Below are 17769 nucleotides of genomic sequence, written 5' to 3'. Positions count from 1 at the left end.
ATTATTGAAGTATAGGTGAAATACAATGTTACATTAGTTTCAGGCGTATAACACAGTGATTCTGCAATTCTATATATTACTCAGCACTCACTACCACAAGTGTAGTCACCATCTGTCAGCAGGCAGTGTTATTATAATATTATCGACTATATTCCCTATGCTGTACTTTTCATCTCCATGACTTATTTATCTTATAACTGAAATTTTGTACCTCTTAATCCACTTCACCTATTTTGCCCATCCTTCCACTCACCTCCTCTCTGGCATCCACGAGTTTGTTCTGTGTATTTAAGAGTCCTTTTTGTTTGTTTGTTCATTTGTTTTATTTTTTAGATTCCACGTATAAGTGTAATCATATGGTATTTGTCATTCTCTGTCTGACATAGTTCACTTTAGCATTGTACCTTTTAGGTCCATCCACGTTGTTGCAAATCGCAGGATTTCATTTTTTTTTTTTTATGGCTGAGTAATATTCCCGTGTGTGTGTGTGTGTGTGTGTGTGTGTGTGTGTGTGTGTATCACATGTTTTTACCTGTTCATCTATTGATAGACACTTGGGTTGCTTCTGTATCTTGGCTATTTTAAATAATGCTGCAGTAAACATAGGGGTGCCTATATCTTTTCGAATTAGTGTTTTTTAATTTTCTTTGGATAAACACTTAATATTGGAATTACTGGGTCATATGGTAGTTTTTTTTCCTTTTTTTGAGGAATCTTCATATGTTTCCCATAGTGGCTGCACCAATTTGCATCCCCACTAACAGTGCATGAGTGTTCCTTTTTCTTCATATCCTCACTAACCCTTGTTATTTCATATCTTTTTGATACTAGCCATTTTGACAGGTGTAAGGTGATATTGCACTGTGATTTTGACTTGCCTTTCTCCAATAACTAGAGATGTGGAACATCTTTTCATGTGTGTCTGGTGGTCATTTGTATGTCTTCTTTGGAAAAATGACCTAAATATGTCCTTTGCCCATTTTTTAATTGGATTGGGTTTTGTTTTGGTATCGTATAAGTTGTATAAGTCTTTTATATATTTTGAATATTAATCCCTCATCAGATAAATCATTTGCAGATATCTTCCCTTATTCATTAGGTTGCCTTTTTGCTGATGGTTTTCTTGGCTGTGCAAAAGCTTTTTATTTTGGTATAGTCCTATTAGTTTATTTTCCCTTGCCTCAGGAGACATATCCATAAATGTTGCTAAGGCTGAAAGCCAAGAGATTACTGCCTATGTTTTCTTTTAGGAGTTTTATGGTTTCAGGTCTCACATTTAGTCTTAATCCACTTTGAATTTATGTTTGTGTATAGTGTAAGAAAATGATCCAATTTCATTCTTTTGCATGTAGCTATCCAGTTTTCCCAACACCATTTATTGAAGAAACTTTTTCCCATTGGCTATTCTTGCCTCCTTTGTCATAGATTAATTTACCCTATAAGTGGGTTTATTTCTGGGCTCTCTATTCTGTTCTGTTGATCTATGTGTCTCTTTTTGTGCCAGTACCACACTGTTCTGATTACTACAGTTTTGTGGTATATCTTGAAATCTGGGATTGTGGTACCTCCAGCTTTGTTCTTTTTTCTCAAGTTGGCTTTGGCTATTTGAGGTCTTTTGTGGTTCCATGTGAAATTTAGGATTATTTGTTCTAGTTCTGTGAAAAATACTGTTGGTATTTTTTTTTAAGATTTTATTTATTTATTTGAGAGAGAGAGAATGAGAGATAGAGAGCACGAGAGGGAAGAGGGTCAGAGGGAGAAGCAGACTCCCCGCTGAGCAGGGAGCCCGATGTGGGACTTGATCCCGGGACTCCAGGATCATGACCTGAGCCAAAGGCAGTCGCTTAACCAGCTGAGCCAACGCTGTTGGTATTTTGATAGGGATTGCATTGAATCTGTAGAGTGCTTTGGGTAGTATGGACATTTTAAAAATATTTGTTCCCCTGATCCATGAGCATGGAATATCTTTCCATTTGTTTTTGTCATCTTCAGTTTCTTTCATCAGTGTCTTATAGTTTTCAGAGTACAGGTCTTTCACCTCCTTGGTTAATTTTATTCTTAGCTATTTTATTCTTTCTGATGCAAATGTCAATGGGATTGTTTTCTTAATTTCTCTTTCTGCTACTTCATTATTAGTATTTAGAAATACAAGAGGTTTATGTATATTAATTTTGTATTCTGCAACTTCACTGAATTCACTTATTCTAATATTTTTTTGGTGCTGTCTTTAGGGTTTTCTGTGTCTCATATTCTCATCTGCAAATAGTGGCAGTTTTACTTTATTTTTACTGGTTTACATGCCTTTTATTTCTTTTTCTTGTCTGATTGCTGCAGCTAGGATTTCCAGTACTATGTTGAATAAAAGTGGTGAGAGTAAACATCCTCATCTTATTCCTGATCTTAGAGGTAATGCTTTCAGTTTTTCACCATTGAGTATGATGTTAGCTGTGCGTTTTTCATTAGATGGCCTTTATTATGTTGAGGTGTATTACCTCTAAACCCACTTTGTTGGGAGTCTTTATCATGAATGAATGTTGTACTTTGTCATATGTGTTTTTTGCATCTATTGAGATAGTCATGGGGTTTTTATCCTTCCTCTTGATAATGTGTGATGTATCACATTGATTGATTTGTAAATAGCCGTAGGTACTTTTGATTCTCTTGTCCTTTTACCTTGTAATAGAGTTAAGTGGTTAACACCCCATCATATTACAGTATTAGAGTATTCTGAATCTTACTATATACTTACATTTACCAGTATGTTGTATTTTTTTATGTTTTCATGTTGCCGATTAGCATTCTTTCATTTCAGCTTTCTTGGCAAGGCTGGTCTAATGTTGATGAACCCACTCAGCTTTTGTTTTTCTGGGAAAGTGTTTAATCCTTCTTCATTTCTGAAGGATTACTTTGCCAAATAGAGTGTTCTTGGTTGACATTTTTTTTTTCTTTTAGCACTTTGAATATATTATCCCACTCTATCCTGGCCTGTCTGTAAAGTGCTTGCTGAGAAATCTGCTGAGAGCCTTTTGGGGCTTTGCTTGTAAGTTACAAACTTCTTTTCTCTTGCTGCTTTTAAGATGGTCTCTCTTTGATTTTTGACAGTTTTATTATAATGAATCTTGAAGAGGATCTCTTTAAGTTGAGTTTGGTGGTCTATGAGCTTTATGGACTTGTATCCATATTTCTCATCAGCCATTATTTATTTAAATAAGTTTTCTGCCCCCTTCTCTTTCCAACTTCTGAAAGTCCAGCAAATCACATATTATTTCTTTTTTTTTTTTTTTTTTTTTTTTTTAAAGATTTTATTTATTTATTTATTTGAGAGAGAGAGAATGAGAGACAGAGAGCACGAGAGGGAAGAGGGTCAGAGGGAGAAGCAGACTCCCTGCTGAGCAGGAAGCCCGATGTGGGACTCGATCCCGGGACTCCAGGATCATGACCTGAGCTGAAGGCAGTCGCTTAACCAACTGAGCCACCCAGGCGCCCACATATTATTTCTTTTGATGGTACCCTATAGATAATGTAGCCTTTCTTCACTCTTTTTGATTATTTTTTGTTGTTGTTCTCTTCTGACTGTATAATTTTAAAGTTCTGTCTTCTGTCTCATAGACTCTTTCTTCTGTTTGATCCATTTTGATGTTTTTGCTCTCTATTGTAATTTTCCTTTCATTCATTCTTCAGCTCCAGAATTTCTCTTTGGTTCTTTTTTTATGACTTCTGTCTCTTTGTTAGACTTCTCATTTTGTTTGTATAATGTGGTTTTCCTGATTTTGTCTTTTTGTGTTCTCTTGTAGCTCAGTGAGTTTTCTTAAGACAGCTATTTTAAATTCTTTAGCAGGTAAATCACAGCTCTCCATGTCTTTGGGTTTGGTTACTGGACATTACTGCAGTATTTCGTTGGTGTCATGTTTCCTTAATTTTTCACGTTCCTTGAAATTTTGCATTGCTGTCTTCATATTTGAAGTAGCAGTCACTTCCTTCAGTCTTTATTAACTGCCTTCAGAAGACAGGTACCTTTCATCAGTCCTGCTAGGGATTCTGAGGCTTTCTCAGACCTTTTATGAATGTAGCTGCTTGACATTTTTTGTTCCCTCTTGTGGAAGAATTATTAAGCTTATATGCCTTCTGAGCCTGCAAAACACCAGGCCAAGTGCTAGCAGCCTCTCTTTTGTTTTCCCAAAGGTGGCACTAAAGCTCAATTTCGTGGTCTCTCCATGACCCACGGATTTGAGCCAGCACAGCCTTTCTGCATGTGCTCACCAGCCACCTGCCAAAGTTTGCTGCCTAGGGAGTGTGAATAGGTATCTGGTACAGGATAGGGGTGTGTGTGTGTGTGTGTGTGTGTGTGTGTGTGAGAGAGAGAGAGAGAGAGAGAGAGAGAGAGAGAGAGAGGGAGAGAGAGAGAGTAAGGCTAGAGGTATGCTGAAAAGTACCCTGTGGGCAGTTGGAGGACCCCCAGAAGCTCATGAGTAGGCTTCTTGATGAGTCCTGCAACACATTTTGTAGGATCCATGTTTCCTTTAATACCTTTTGAGGGTCCTTTCTGCTGCTCTCCCAGCTACTTTCTGTCTCTCGGTCATGCAGTTCATAATTCAGTACTCTGGACGGGGCAAGAGAGAATTGAGCCTCTTTGGCAGTGTCCCACACAACTGGGAAGGTGGGTGTGTACCCTCACACTCCTATTTCCCCCATGGGGGAAATCATGGGCTGAGAAGTTCTCTCGGCCCTAAGCTGTGCTACCTTGTGGGGGAGGGTGATATAAGTAAAATCTTACAGTTCCTCTTATCTCCTCCAGTGCATCCAAACTATTTTTTTTTTTTTTTTTTTTTTGCTCTAGCATTGTGCTAGAACTTCTCTCCTGGAAATTTGGACTTCCACCAAGGCGCTGTCATCCATGGGTGATTGTCTAAAACAGTGTTTTCCATAGATTCCCAGATGGTGGCTAAGAGGGACTAGAGCTGGTTCAGAGGCCAGTGCAGGGTCCAGAGCTGGGACTGAGGTCTGTGTGCCTATTATCCAATACATGGCTGGGTGGATCTCTTGGTGTATGTATGGTGCTGGATCCCACAACTCCCACAAAGGCACTTTGCCCATGAATGAAAGCCAGGTTTTTTTGGCACCGTTGTTGTTGGCAGAGGGACATGGACAAGGGATGTCTTATACAGCCATGATGCTGATGTTACTCCTGGTAATTTTGTCATTTTTTGATGAACTTTCATAGCGTTTCCCATAGAGGCTGCACCAATGTCTATGATCCACCTCAAATTAAGTTTTGTGTATGGTTTGAGATTAGGGTCAAGGTTTATTTTTTCCCTATATCAATATCTAATCTAGCACTATTTGTTGAAAAGAGTTTCTTTTCCTCCTTGGATTACTTTGGTCCCCTCATCAAAAGTCTAATGACCGTATAAGTGTAGATTTATTTCTGGGTTCTCCTTTTTTTTTTTTTTTTTGAGAGGGAGAGAGCACGCCAATGGGGGGAGGGGCAGAGGGAGAGAGAGAGAATCTCAAGCAGACTCCACAGTGAGCACGGAGCTGGACATGGGGTTCAGTCTCACAACCCCAAAATCATGACCTGAGCCGAAATCAAGCGTCAGATGGTTAACTGACTAAGCCACCCAGGTGCCCCTGGGTTCTTACTCTGTTCCTTTAATCTATTTGTTGATTCTTACACCAGTAGTACACAATCTTGATTACTGTTACTTTGTAGTAAGAAAATCAGGTAGTATAAATTTTTCAACGTGCTCTTCTTTTTCAAGATTCCTTTGGATATTCTGGGCCCCTTGTTTCATATAAATTTTAGAATCATTGTTTCATTTGCTACAAAATAGCATGCTAGGATTATGACTGGATTCATTTGAATCTATAGATCAGTTTAAGGAGGATCAAAATCTAAACAGTGTTGAGTCTCCTAATCTGTTGGTAGAGTACATCTTTCTAATTATTTATATCTTGTGAAATTTCTCTTAGCAGTCCCGAGTGTACACATATTACATGTGTTTTGTTAAATTTATTCCTAATTTTTTGTGAAACTATTGCAAATTGAATTGGTTTTTATTTATTTATTTATTTATTTATTTATTTATTTAAAGATTTTATTTATTTATTCATGAGAGAGGGAGAGAGAGGGAGAGAGAGGGAGAGAGAGAGAGAAGCAGAGGGAGAAGCAGGCTCCCAAGGAGCAGGGAGCCCGATGTGGGACTCGATCCCAGGACCCCGGGATCATGACCTGAGCCGAAGGCAGACGCTTAACCATCTGAGCCACCCAGGCACCCTGAATTGGTTTTTAAATTTCCATCGTCTAATTGAGTTTGTGAGGGTTACAGAATACAAGGTCAACACACAAAAACCAATCATATTCTTTTATGTAAGCAGTGAACAATTGGTAACAGAAATATGAAGAACACTGCCATTCACAATATCTTGCCACCCTCCTCCAAATGAAATACTTAGGTATAAATTCATCAAAACACATAGGTTGTGAATATTGAAAACTATAAAGTGCTCCTAAAAGAAATCCAAGACCTAAATAAATTGAGAGACATGTTTGCTTTTTGTGGATTGGAAGACTTAACATAGTAGTGATGTTATTTTTCTCCAAAGTGATCTGCAGATTCACTACAATGCCAGTCACAGTGCCAGCAGGACTTTTTGTAGGTATAGATCAGCTAATCTGATAATTTTTATGTAAGGGCCAAGGAACTTGAATAGCTGAAACAAATTTGGAAAAGAAGAACAAAGTTGGAGGAATCACTTTAGTATCAGGCTTCAGTAATCAAGACAATATGGGCTTGGTGGAGGGATCGATGCATAGATCAGTGGAGCAGGATAGAGGATTGTGAAGTAGACTAGATGAATATAGCCATTCCGTCTTTGACAAAGGTGCAGCATCAGTTCATTGAGAGAGGGGATAGTCTTTTCAACAGTTGTTTTCTAACAATGGGTCCTCCATATGTGAAAAAAAGAAAATGAACCTTGATTGAAACCTAAGTCTTTATACAAAGATTAACTTGAAGTGGGTCATAGATGAAAACATAAAACATAAAGGTATAAAACTTTTGGAAGAAAAGATAGGAAAAAGTCTGCATGACCTGGTGTTAGAAATGATGCCAAAAGCGTAACCTAGAACAGAAAAATTAAATTGTACTTCATCAAAATTAAAAACTTTTGCTCTGCCTAGAATACTGTCAGGAGAATTAAGAGACAAGCTACAGACTGGGAGAAAATATTTGCAGCCCACATATTTGACAAAGGACTTGTATCCAGATTATATAAAGAACTCTCCAAACTCAAGAACTCTCCAAACTCCAAAAACTCAAAGGACTTGAACAGACACTTCACCAAAGAGGATATAAGGATGGCAGATAAACACGTGAGAAGATACTCAGCATCATTAGCCATAGGGAAATGCAAATTAAAACTGATCGTGTACCACCACACACATAGTAGAATTGCTAAGACAGAAAATAATGACACCACCGGGTGCTGGCAACTGGGACTCTCATGCACTGATAGGAATGCAAAATGGTACCCCACTCTGAAAAATCATTTGGCCGTTTCTTAGGAAGTTACACATGCACTGACTATGTGATCTAGCAGTTCTACTGCTGGGTATCCACCAGTGAAATGAAAACTTGTGTTCACTCAAAAGTCTGTACATGAATGTTCATTAACAGTTTTATGTGATGGCCAAACCTTGGAAACAGCCCAGATGTACTTCAGAGGATGAATAGGTCAAGTGTGGTACATTCACACAATGAAATAGTACTTGGCAGTAAAAGTAGCGAGACACACAACTTGGATGAAACTCCAAAGACGTTACACTGAGTGAGGCAAGCCAGGGTCGAAAGGTTTTATACTGTTTGATCCCTTTTATTTGACTTTCTTGAAAAGACAAAACTATAGTGCTGGGAAACAGACTGGTAGTTGCCAGGGGTTGTGCATGAAGGTGAAGGTTTATAGATCAGTGAGTTGTACCAGGGAGCTTTTTGGTTGGTGGCAGTTACACAAATGTATACATGTGTTGAAGTTTATAGAACTGTATGCTAAAAAAAGTCACTCTTACCATGTAATGAAAAAGATTTTTTTAAATGTCGAAGTTCATTCTGTTTTATGAATCTTTGTGTATGAACTTTTTTGGTGTGTGTTTTATTTGTTTTTCTCCCCTCTTACTTTGCTTTGGTGTAGATCATTTTCATACAGTGTTCTTTCTTCTTGGTAAGCCCTTTTAATTTGGAAACCCGTATTCTTCAGTTCCGAGGGTTTTCTTGGTTTTTGTTATTGTATTTTCTCCATGATTCTCCTCCCCACCCCCCGCCCATTTTCTCTGTTTTCGCTTGCTGATATTTTTCAGACATTGGAACTCTTAGCTTGTTGGTATTTTAATATTTTCATATTTTATCTTCTGTTTTCTGTCCTTCTCTTCTTTATTTTTGTCTTTTTGTCCATTTCTGGAGACTTACTTAATTTTAAGTTTTCACACTGTTGTCTAATAACCAGGAGTTCATTTTTTGTTCTCTAATTGTTTCTTTTTAAAGGTATCCTATTCTCATTTCATTGTTGTAATATCTTTTATCAACGGTAGTATTTGTCTTCTCCCTGAATACTTTTCTATTTGACTGCTACGTTATTTCTTATTAGATGCTTTCCTTCAATATCTGATGATCCTTTGCTTATATTTGGGAGGAGGATGCAGACGCTCCCTGGAAGTGCATAGCATGTTGGGCTTGTCAACTTTGAGCTTCAGTCTTCAACAGTCTGGTTGGGCTGTATAGTTGGGGATCCTCCCAAGGCAGTATCATTGGTGCTTTCTTTTTAATCTGATAGAATTTCCAGAGAGATTTTTTTTTTTTAAGTTTCCTACATGGAGGGAAAGACCTGGTTCAGTGGAGAGAGAGGGCTGTGGGTCTCAGTATCTAGGATATTCATTTAATCTCCTTAGTTCCAGTCCAGTATCTTGTCCTCAGCTGTGTCTCTGTACTGCTAATCAAGAGGCCCTGTGTTTTACCTTTTCAAGGAATAAATCTTCAGTATTCTGCCCGGGTAGCAGGAAGAAGCTGGGGAGCTAATTGCTCCTGAAGCAGACTTGCACCCAACACTTACTCTAGCCATCCTCCTCCCCTCTTCCGCTTCCACGTACGGAGGTATCTGGCGCTGCCAGCTTGAGTCTTTCAGGGACTCTTCTATGTAAAATCAGGTGGGCTCTTGTTTTGTCCCTGTGCTTAGCTTAGGTTTAGTTTTCTCTCCTTGATCTGTATGAGTGAAAATGTTCTAGCTCGAGTGAAAAGAAGTCTGAAGAATCATCAGAATAGAACTTTAGTCACAGCCTGTCAGTCAATTTCCAGGCTAAGTCAGTTTACAGATGCAGGACCCTTGAATAAAGGGGTATTTGGGTCACTTTACGGACAGACCCCACCATGCAGCGATGTAACAACTGGTAGAATGCCCACATTTATTTTGCTTGGATTTGCTGAGTCATTTACCATTCATCAGTTTGCCTTCCTGCTTGCAAATTGTATTGGTATCACTTCTTTCCTTTTGTTTTTCTTGTTTTTTTGTGTTTGTGACTTAAAAAACTTTTTCATTGTTTTAGTGGAGTTCTAGTAAGGAATGAGTATGCTGTGTATGTTCAGTTCCATCTTTCACTTGCAGCCTCTGTCTGTATTCTTTTGCTAGATGATAACACAATCTCAGGGCTTTGAAGATCATCATCCATAGCCTGGTGATCCTAAATTTATGTCTCAAACCTTACTTCTCTTACCTCTGATCTTTGGACATGCAATTACAACTGCTTACTCAACCTATTCTCTTAATATATCTAATACACACCTCAGACGCTTCATTCCCAACCGTCCCTTTGAAATGCCTATTTCTCATCTAATCTTGTTCTCAGTACCACTTACTAGCCACCCACTTGCTTGATCCCAAATCTCTTTCCTTCTTTTCTACGTCAACTTTATCAGCAAGTCCTGTCAGTTCTAAATTAAAAAAAACAAAACAAAACCAGAATTCATCCAGTTCTTGCCATCTTTATGGCTGCTACCCTGACCAGAGCCATTTTCATTTCTCACCTGGGTCCATGCAGTAACCTTGCAACTCTTCCCTGCCTGCACTCTTGCCCTACTCTACAATCCACTGTCTACACAGTAGCTAGAGTGAACATTTTGAATTCTGAATTAAGCCACATACATTCCCTGATTCAAAACCCACAATGCTATCCCCCTGTACTGTGAATGGTGTCCACACTCCTGACTCTGTCCACAAGGTCTGTGCCTAACTCTCAGACTTCAGCTCCTGCCAGTGTCTTCCTGACTGCCTCTCCTCTGGTCACACAGGCCTTTCTGGTATCAAACACACCAAATTTGTTCCCTCCCTTGGGGCCTTTGTATTTGCCATTTTGTCTCCCTGAATCTCCTTCCCCCATTCTTCATATGGCTCACCCCTCAGTTCAATCAAGTCTCTGCTCAGATAGCATCACCTCTGAGAAGCCTTCCATGACCAGCTGTTCTACCTGTCTTCCAGATTCCTCTATTACCTCATCTTATTTATTTCCTTTTGAAAGTATCGTGTTCTTTATTGTCTTCCTCTAGCCATTTGAGTATAAAGCCTGTGAGGGCATTGGTCTGATCCATCTTGTTCTTTGCTGGTGCCGTCACACCTAGAGCAGAATCTGGCCCATAGTAGACAGTTAATCAAAGACTCTTAGATGGCTGGGTAGGGGGGAGGGTGAACAAACGCTGAATTCTGTTTGGACTGTTAGCATGTTGATTCTTCTGGGGCATCTCAGAATTAAGCCTTCCTACAGAGTTCTTTCCCATCTTAACTGATTCTACTTACGAATGTCTTTAAGTGTCCCCTCTCTTCCTGCCAATAAATCTGCTTTAGGGCCGAAAGTTTGAATTCCCAAATAGCAGGTGGCTGATCCTATTTTTCTTTCTCCCTGCCTTTAGCCATGCAGTCATACCTTCAGCTGTATTTTGTGCAGGAGCCAAGGCGAGATTTTGGCAGAGGGATGGCCAGTGCATTTGCTCATCCCTCAGACCCGGCAGGGTGTGGTGCTGGACTAGAAATGAGAGATCACAGCTAGAAATTGAGTCCTGCTGGCTCACCTCTCAGTATTAGCATTCTGCTTTTGCTTTTCTGCTCTCTCCCAGTCTCTGTCTTTTGATTTTTAACATTGACTTCTGCCAGCCACTGATCCTGTTAAAACTGCCAGTGAGATTGAGGTGTAGGGGGTGGCGTCAGTCAGTTTCATTTCCTCATCTTCAGAGAGGAGCTGCGAGATGACAAATTGTGAAGCCGCCTCTGTCTAGTCACCAGTTGTAAATATGATTCCTTCTAGTCTGCTTGTCCGGTACTTCAGCGTTTGTGGGTCAGCTTACAAGTTTCTTTTTAATATCTGATGAAGTAGGGATGAACCCAGGAAATGACCCCTTTGCTTTTTTGTTTTCTTCTCTCTTTTTTGTACAAATCAGGAGGTTCATCAAGAACGGATTGCATTGGAAAACCAATTGGAACAACTTCGTCCAGTCACTGTGTTGTAACCCCCAAGACTCAAGTAACAGTGGGTGACTTTTTCTGCCAAGATCTTTCCTTTGAATGTTTCAACCCAACTACTTGTCATAGATGTCCAGGACTGTGAAAAGCTGCGAGCAGCGGAATATAATCCATATTTCCTTTTCTCTTGTATTTCACTTGTACGTTTTACTTTGGTGGAAAAAATACAGCTGATTCTTACACTTGAAATTGTAATTTCAGTGGAGTTTATCTCCCATTCTTAAGTACTTCCTCAAGTTGTTAGATGTTGCTCCTTACCAAAAACCAATCTTCTAGCAACTAAAAACAATTTAGAGCATTATTTATTTAAAGAATTTATGATTTGTATAAAACCTCATAACCTAGTACCTTCAGGATGCTTGTTTTATTTTTGTATATATCAAATATAGTAGGTTGGTTTCCTGAATAATCGGGATTCCAACTGGATAGTCTTTGGCATGATGATAATAAAAGCAAAAACTAAAACAAGAGCATCAGATTTAGACAGGCGCCGTGCCCTCCGCCACCATATGCCAAAAATTGCTTCTCTAGTGCCATTGCCATTTTGACATTGTACCTAGCTATAAATAATACATAACTATTGTTTTCTGTTGAATGGCAGAGATTTATTGGGTCTTTGCACCTCTGTAAAGTGGAAGTTTTGTCAATGATCTATTTAACTTGGCCCAGTTAGGCCATCAACTCACAGAATTCAGTCCTTTCATGTAAATTTTTGGGTAAGAGCAATCCACTTTAACCGCCTCACTCAATCAAATTAAATAAATAGTTGCCAGATCGCTGCTTTTATCCTGCATGGGATAACATGTTTCTAAATGCATGAATTTGGAAACCACACATCAGATGTGAAAGGCTGAAGAGACTGTTTGGACTGTTAAATATTTGTTGCTTGAACCCAGGTATCCACCCTGGAGAAGAAGGGGAAATGGTTGTTACCAGCAATCCAACAACTCTGGTAGTTATTTTTGTCTTTGTTATTTTAACCTGGATTGTGATTGTATTGAGTATGAAGGACTAATGAAAGAAAACCGATCTTCACTCTGTATATAAAAGTGTTTGTTCTCTGTGAAGTGTACCCTTGGGAAGTGATTGGTTTATGTACCGTCCAGCGGAGCCCAGCTGACTCCAGTGTATGTGATGTAAAACCATGAGCTCAAATTGCCGAAGCCAGTATCCTATGGAAGTTTTGATCATCCACTCCTCCTGAAAGCTCAAGTTGAAAGTGGGAAGTGACTGACCCCCAGAGGGATCAGGGCACGCCCGCTTTCACATCACTTTGAGAGACTGATTACAGGAAATGCTCGCTCTCTCTCTCTCTCTCTCTCTCTCTCTCTCTCTCTCTCGTGCATTTTGCTAATTTACCCATTCTTAGAGTAGAGGTGTGGGGTGTGCCTCGGTTCTTTTTGAGGTGGTTTAGGATAGGTTTGCAGTGTGGGATTAAGCCTTCAGTTTCAGTAGAGTTGACAGCTTTTAGAATAAGGAGGTGTTTATTTAATGCTTCCTTATTTTATTTGCAAGCTTTATCAATAGCTTAATGGCAGAAGAGAAAGGCTCAATCAGATGATGTTTTCCCAAAGAAAAACAAATTGTTGATTCTATCCTGTGCATGTGAAAAGATTTTGATTTGATTTTGAAAATCCTAGAACTTAAACTATTTCTCTATTCTCCCTTTCCTTCCCTTTTGGTTGCCTTTTCTGTCCCTCTGGGAGGGGTTTGGAGTCATTTTAAACCCTTCCTAAGATTATGAATGGGTGGTGCAGATTTTTGACATAACCTCTTTTCCAGTGTCCTGAGATCAGCAGTGTTCTTGCTGCAGACATTCCACAGCATGCTTAGCTTTTGTTACATTCCACCCGGGAAAGAACAGCGTGTGCGCTCCATCTCCTCATCTTCCAGTACCTGTGCGCTCCCTCGAGATAGCACTGCATGTCCAGTAAGGAGGCATACGAGCTCAGGAATGTTAGTCTTTAGTATACATTTAAAAAATATTGATATGTTTTCCCCCCATCAAGTCAGTGCCAGAGTGAGACAAATTAGGAGGTTGGGGTTTTGTTTAGCTGGCTTGGTTTTCACTAAAGGACCAAACTCACATTGGACAGTTAAAGTCCCATGAGTTGCATAGTTTCACTGATATTTTAAGATGAGCATTACATTAAAGCACACATCATTGTCTATACCCAGCTTTCTTTTTTTTTACATTTTTAAATTTTATTGTTATGTTAATCACCATACATTACATCATTAGTTTTTGATGTAGTGATCCATGATTCGTTGTTTACGTATAATATCCAGTGCTCCATGCAATATGTGCCCTCCTTGACTGCACTTAACAGTGACCATAGTGTATTAGTTGCTTAGAAGTGGGTTAAAAAAAAACCCAATATACACTATTATTATTACCTGACTAGTGCTCTTCTTCCATGTCTCTGTTTTCTCAGAATGTGCACTTTTAATTTAGGATTATAGCTCCTGTTAATGTTTCTGTGAGCCTTCAGTGTGATTTACAGGAAGGCTGGGTTATGGAAATCACCATTATACCTCTTCTATAAAACTTCTCCAAAATTAGACCCACTTGTTGGGCAGAATTCAGTGGACAGAATGTCGATGTTGCCCCCATCCATGGGGGTTTCATAAGCTTGTTGTTAAGTGGTCTTCCTCCAAAGGGGTCCTATAGTCCCATGATGAAAGCACAGTAGGGATTGATAGCAGGCTAATGGGGTACCTCGGTGTCTCTTGTAAGTGGTGTATTACTTCTGCCACATCCCTGTCCAGCAGACATGAAGTACAACCAAGAGGTAGATAATCTGGAATGGAGGTGCATGTTGTAATCAAGGCAGATACTTGCACTTGTTTCAGTTGGTAAGATCAAACTGCTTTATAAATACTAGAGAAGTGCTTTGGGCCTGATTGGGAGGGGAGACATCTTAGCTGGAAGCTATGCCCATTTTCCCCTCCTTGGAGAAGAGGATGTCAGAGCTGAGAGCACTTGTACCCGTCCCCTGCAGTTTGCTTGTGGGGAAACCAAGGCCATCAGAAACTACGTTTTCTAGCCCCAGAATCTTTAGAGAGATAACTAGTGGCAGAGTTGGAATGCCAGCTGATCTTACAGATTCTGAGTCAAGTCGTCGAGCCTCTAGCAATACTAAAAATAGATTAGGAGGGTTTCTTCTGTTTACCATGTTGTTTTATTTACTTAGTCTTCAAGTATGAAAACATGTTTCAGTGAGTTTTAGATCTAGATATTTCTCTTGGATTGAAGCAAAAAATAAAATCTGAAGGGAAGAATATGATTGCACTATTTGTTCTTCTGAACACCTCACCTTTCATGATGCAATAAATTACTCCAAGTTTCTTGGCAGAACTTTTGACAGTTGTTGCTTTGAATGGATTCCATTCTTGGATTCCTTATGGGGGTTTGTTTTTCAAATAGACTACTGCGATGGAAATGAACTCAATATGTAGTAAGTTTCAGTTTTCTTCGATATATCTTTAGTTATGTGGGTTGCAAATTTTCGATTTCAGCATATTCCGGGGGGAGTAATCAAAAACATGCATTTTTCTTTGATTTCCTACCAGTGTCTGAACTATCATAAAGCATTCTTCTCTTAATATGTGACTTGATTCTATAGTCTCTTTATAAATGATAATTTGTCTATTTCTTAAATGATCTCTCAACCATGGTAATAATAGATTTGTACGCAGAAGATTAATAAGAAAATCATCTGGAATGGGTGTTTTTCTTGCAATTAAGACAGGCATTTGCAAATGTCTTCTTCTAAGCAGTAGTTGGAAAGATCTCAGTTACAGTATAACACCTTACAGCTGAAAACATTTGTTCAACACAAACTACAATCACACCTCCTGACTAAACATCACAAAAAGAATGTGATTTTGAAAGTATAAAAAAAAAAAGAATTCCCAATATCATAGCAACCAGATCTTCCCATATTATTGACAAGTAAGACTTAGTAGCTTGTGGTTTAAACATTATGAACAAAATGTAATATCAGTTAGAAAAAGGAAGGTCTTTTTCTCCTCTAGTTAAATAAATAGAACACTAGTGACTTTGGTTTCTCTTTTCAACTGGCTTATTCTGTTGCAGGTGTACTCTTTTGAAAACTCTGATTTCAAAGGATCTCTTGAATTTACACTTTAGTGATGGGTGTTTTGTTATGTTCTTTTTTTGCATCATGACTTAGTGTAGTTCAAGTTCCTAGTAGAAGTGGGAATTTGGGTTTTTGGAATTCTGAGGTGGCATCTCCTCTCAGCACAGGCTGAAGGCTACTGCCCAGCAATGCCAACAGTTCAGTCACTGATGGCAGTTTGCATGTGAGTCTTACTCTGCACGCCACCCTACTTTGCCTGTTTGCAGTGAGAAATGCATCTAGTTTTGTGACCCTCCCTAGAGCAGCCAGCCATAAGAACAGACATGGAGGACCAGACTTTAAAAGCAGCACAGAGTCTAAGAGTTGCTGCCTTCCTCAAAAATAGGCGTTCAGAGGTTGCCTTACAGGTGTTCCCTGAAACAGCCAGTCTGTTAGTGTGAGCAAGAGATGCCGAGTACACAATTGCTTTTAGGCTTAGATAGTTATTGTCTACATTTGCTAAGCTACGTGATGATAAAGGCAGGGTTTCAACTGAGAGGACTTGTTCTAGTTACAGAAGCCTTGCTCTGTTCTTAACAATTGGAAAATGTTTATTTTTTTGTGTTTTGTGAGTTCTCCTGTCTTGCTCTAATTTAAGTTCATGACCGTGGGAAGTTGGAGAAAATGGGCTTAAGACTCAGAAGACCAGAGGACAAGGGACTTTCAAGAGGGCTTGTATTAGAATTTGAGGGCCGCACTAGGGAAATTCAGCAACCAGTTCCGTCCCACTAAAGTACTCTGTTGGACGACAGGACTGGATCCTAAAGGTCCTTCGCGGAGCTCTGCCCTCAGAGTGGTGCAGCTGATGCAAGCACCCTGTCGTATGGCGACTGAATCAGCTGAGTTTTGTTGTTTTTGTTTTGTCTCAAGGCAACTTATATGAGGACTTCACCTGTACCTATCTTGGGAACCGGGTGTACCCTTTTCTTTAGCACACCATTCTTTTTGTCTTCAGCGCAAATACGATGTTCAAGAAAGCCAGAGGCGGGAGGGGCCATTCCAGGCTTTATTCCAGTGGGTGGGCCCGGAGAGAGGATGAGCTGATGGTCTATTTTAACCTTGAGAGTAAAAGTGTATATTTTTTCACTACAGGTACATTGAACAGTAAAATGAGTAACAGCAAAGTATATATTTGATGCCTTCTCTCTTTTCATACTGTGCTAACAAGTTGTGTTAATATTTTAATTAGCCAGAGTCTTATTCATTTGCTAGGCCTTGGGAACATTATGTATATTGATCTTAAACATAAATAAATATAGGGTAACCTATATTTGGATTGTGACTTGTAGACTCTAACCTTACTGCCTCTTTTTCACACTTGTTGGAAAGTTTGTGAAGAACATAATAGGTTAAAAATCTCCAACTTTGGAAAATGTACATGATGTGAAACTGGGGTGCTATGTTAAAAATAAATGTATGACAACTAAGTGTGGCTTTTATGGAGTCTTGGTGTCGATATGTTGTGGCCTGCATTTGCTCTTGTGCATTTCCTGGAAGTGCTGTGGGAAAGAGCTGGAGGTCTTCCCAATTAAAGTCTGAGATTTTATTATTTTTACCTCCTAGTGATCTGCGGTAGGCCCTTAAACATCTGTACATGGTCAACACTGGGCGATCATGGGAGATCATGCCTAAGAGTGCATTTTAAAGATCCACTGAATTGAAAACTTGACTTAATGTGGGGTCCAGGTAATTTGCTTCATCCTGTCAGTATTCTTTTTGTTCAAAAATGTTCCCATCATCACATCCTTAGCTGGAGTAGGGGTGAAGGGGGAGGGATCAGGAAGAGTGGGCTTGAGAGCCCCACCAAGTAATCTGTCATCCCAGTTGCAGTTTCTTACTTTTAAAATTTGAATAATTTTAGGAGTCTACCAGTCTCCTATCATATGGGGGTTTTATTCTGTAGGGTGAATGTATATGGTGGACTACACATGGGATATTTCTAGTAATCTGGTAGTTCTGAATACCAAATGAACTCTGGAAAAAATGATCTATGATCTGGCTTATAAACTTGGGCACTGGAGATCACCTGACCCTGACCTTTGCCAAGCACTGGTGAGGATCACTGTGTCCC

The 17769-nt window shown here is 39.4% G+C and overlaps 1 protein-coding gene across 7 annotated transcripts in view; it reads left to right on the top strand.

Moving 5' to 3' along the window:
* Window positions 1-17126, top strand: part of REPS2 (RALBP1 associated Eps domain containing 2) — a 238225-nt gene extending 221099 nt beyond the window's left edge. For all 7 annotated transcript variants that reach the window (XM_027609020.2, XM_027609021.2, XM_027609015.2 and 4 more), the window contains one exon: window positions 11475-17126. In XM_027609020.2, the coding sequence (XP_027464821.1) occupies window positions 11475-11543 (69 nt within the window). In that variant the 3' untranslated portion in view covers window positions 11544-17126. The remainder of the gene's footprint in view (window positions 1-11474) is intronic.
* The last annotated feature ends 643 nt before the right edge of the window (window positions 17127-17769 follow it).

Source organism: Zalophus californianus, chromosome X, assembly GCF_009762305.2.
Source record: "Zalophus californianus isolate mZalCal1 chromosome X, mZalCal1.pri.v2, whole genome shotgun sequence".
NCBI classification, from domain to species: domain Eukaryota; kingdom Metazoa; phylum Chordata; class Mammalia; order Carnivora; family Otariidae; genus Zalophus; species Zalophus californianus.
This window is presented reverse-complemented; position numbering and strand designations above follow the sequence as displayed.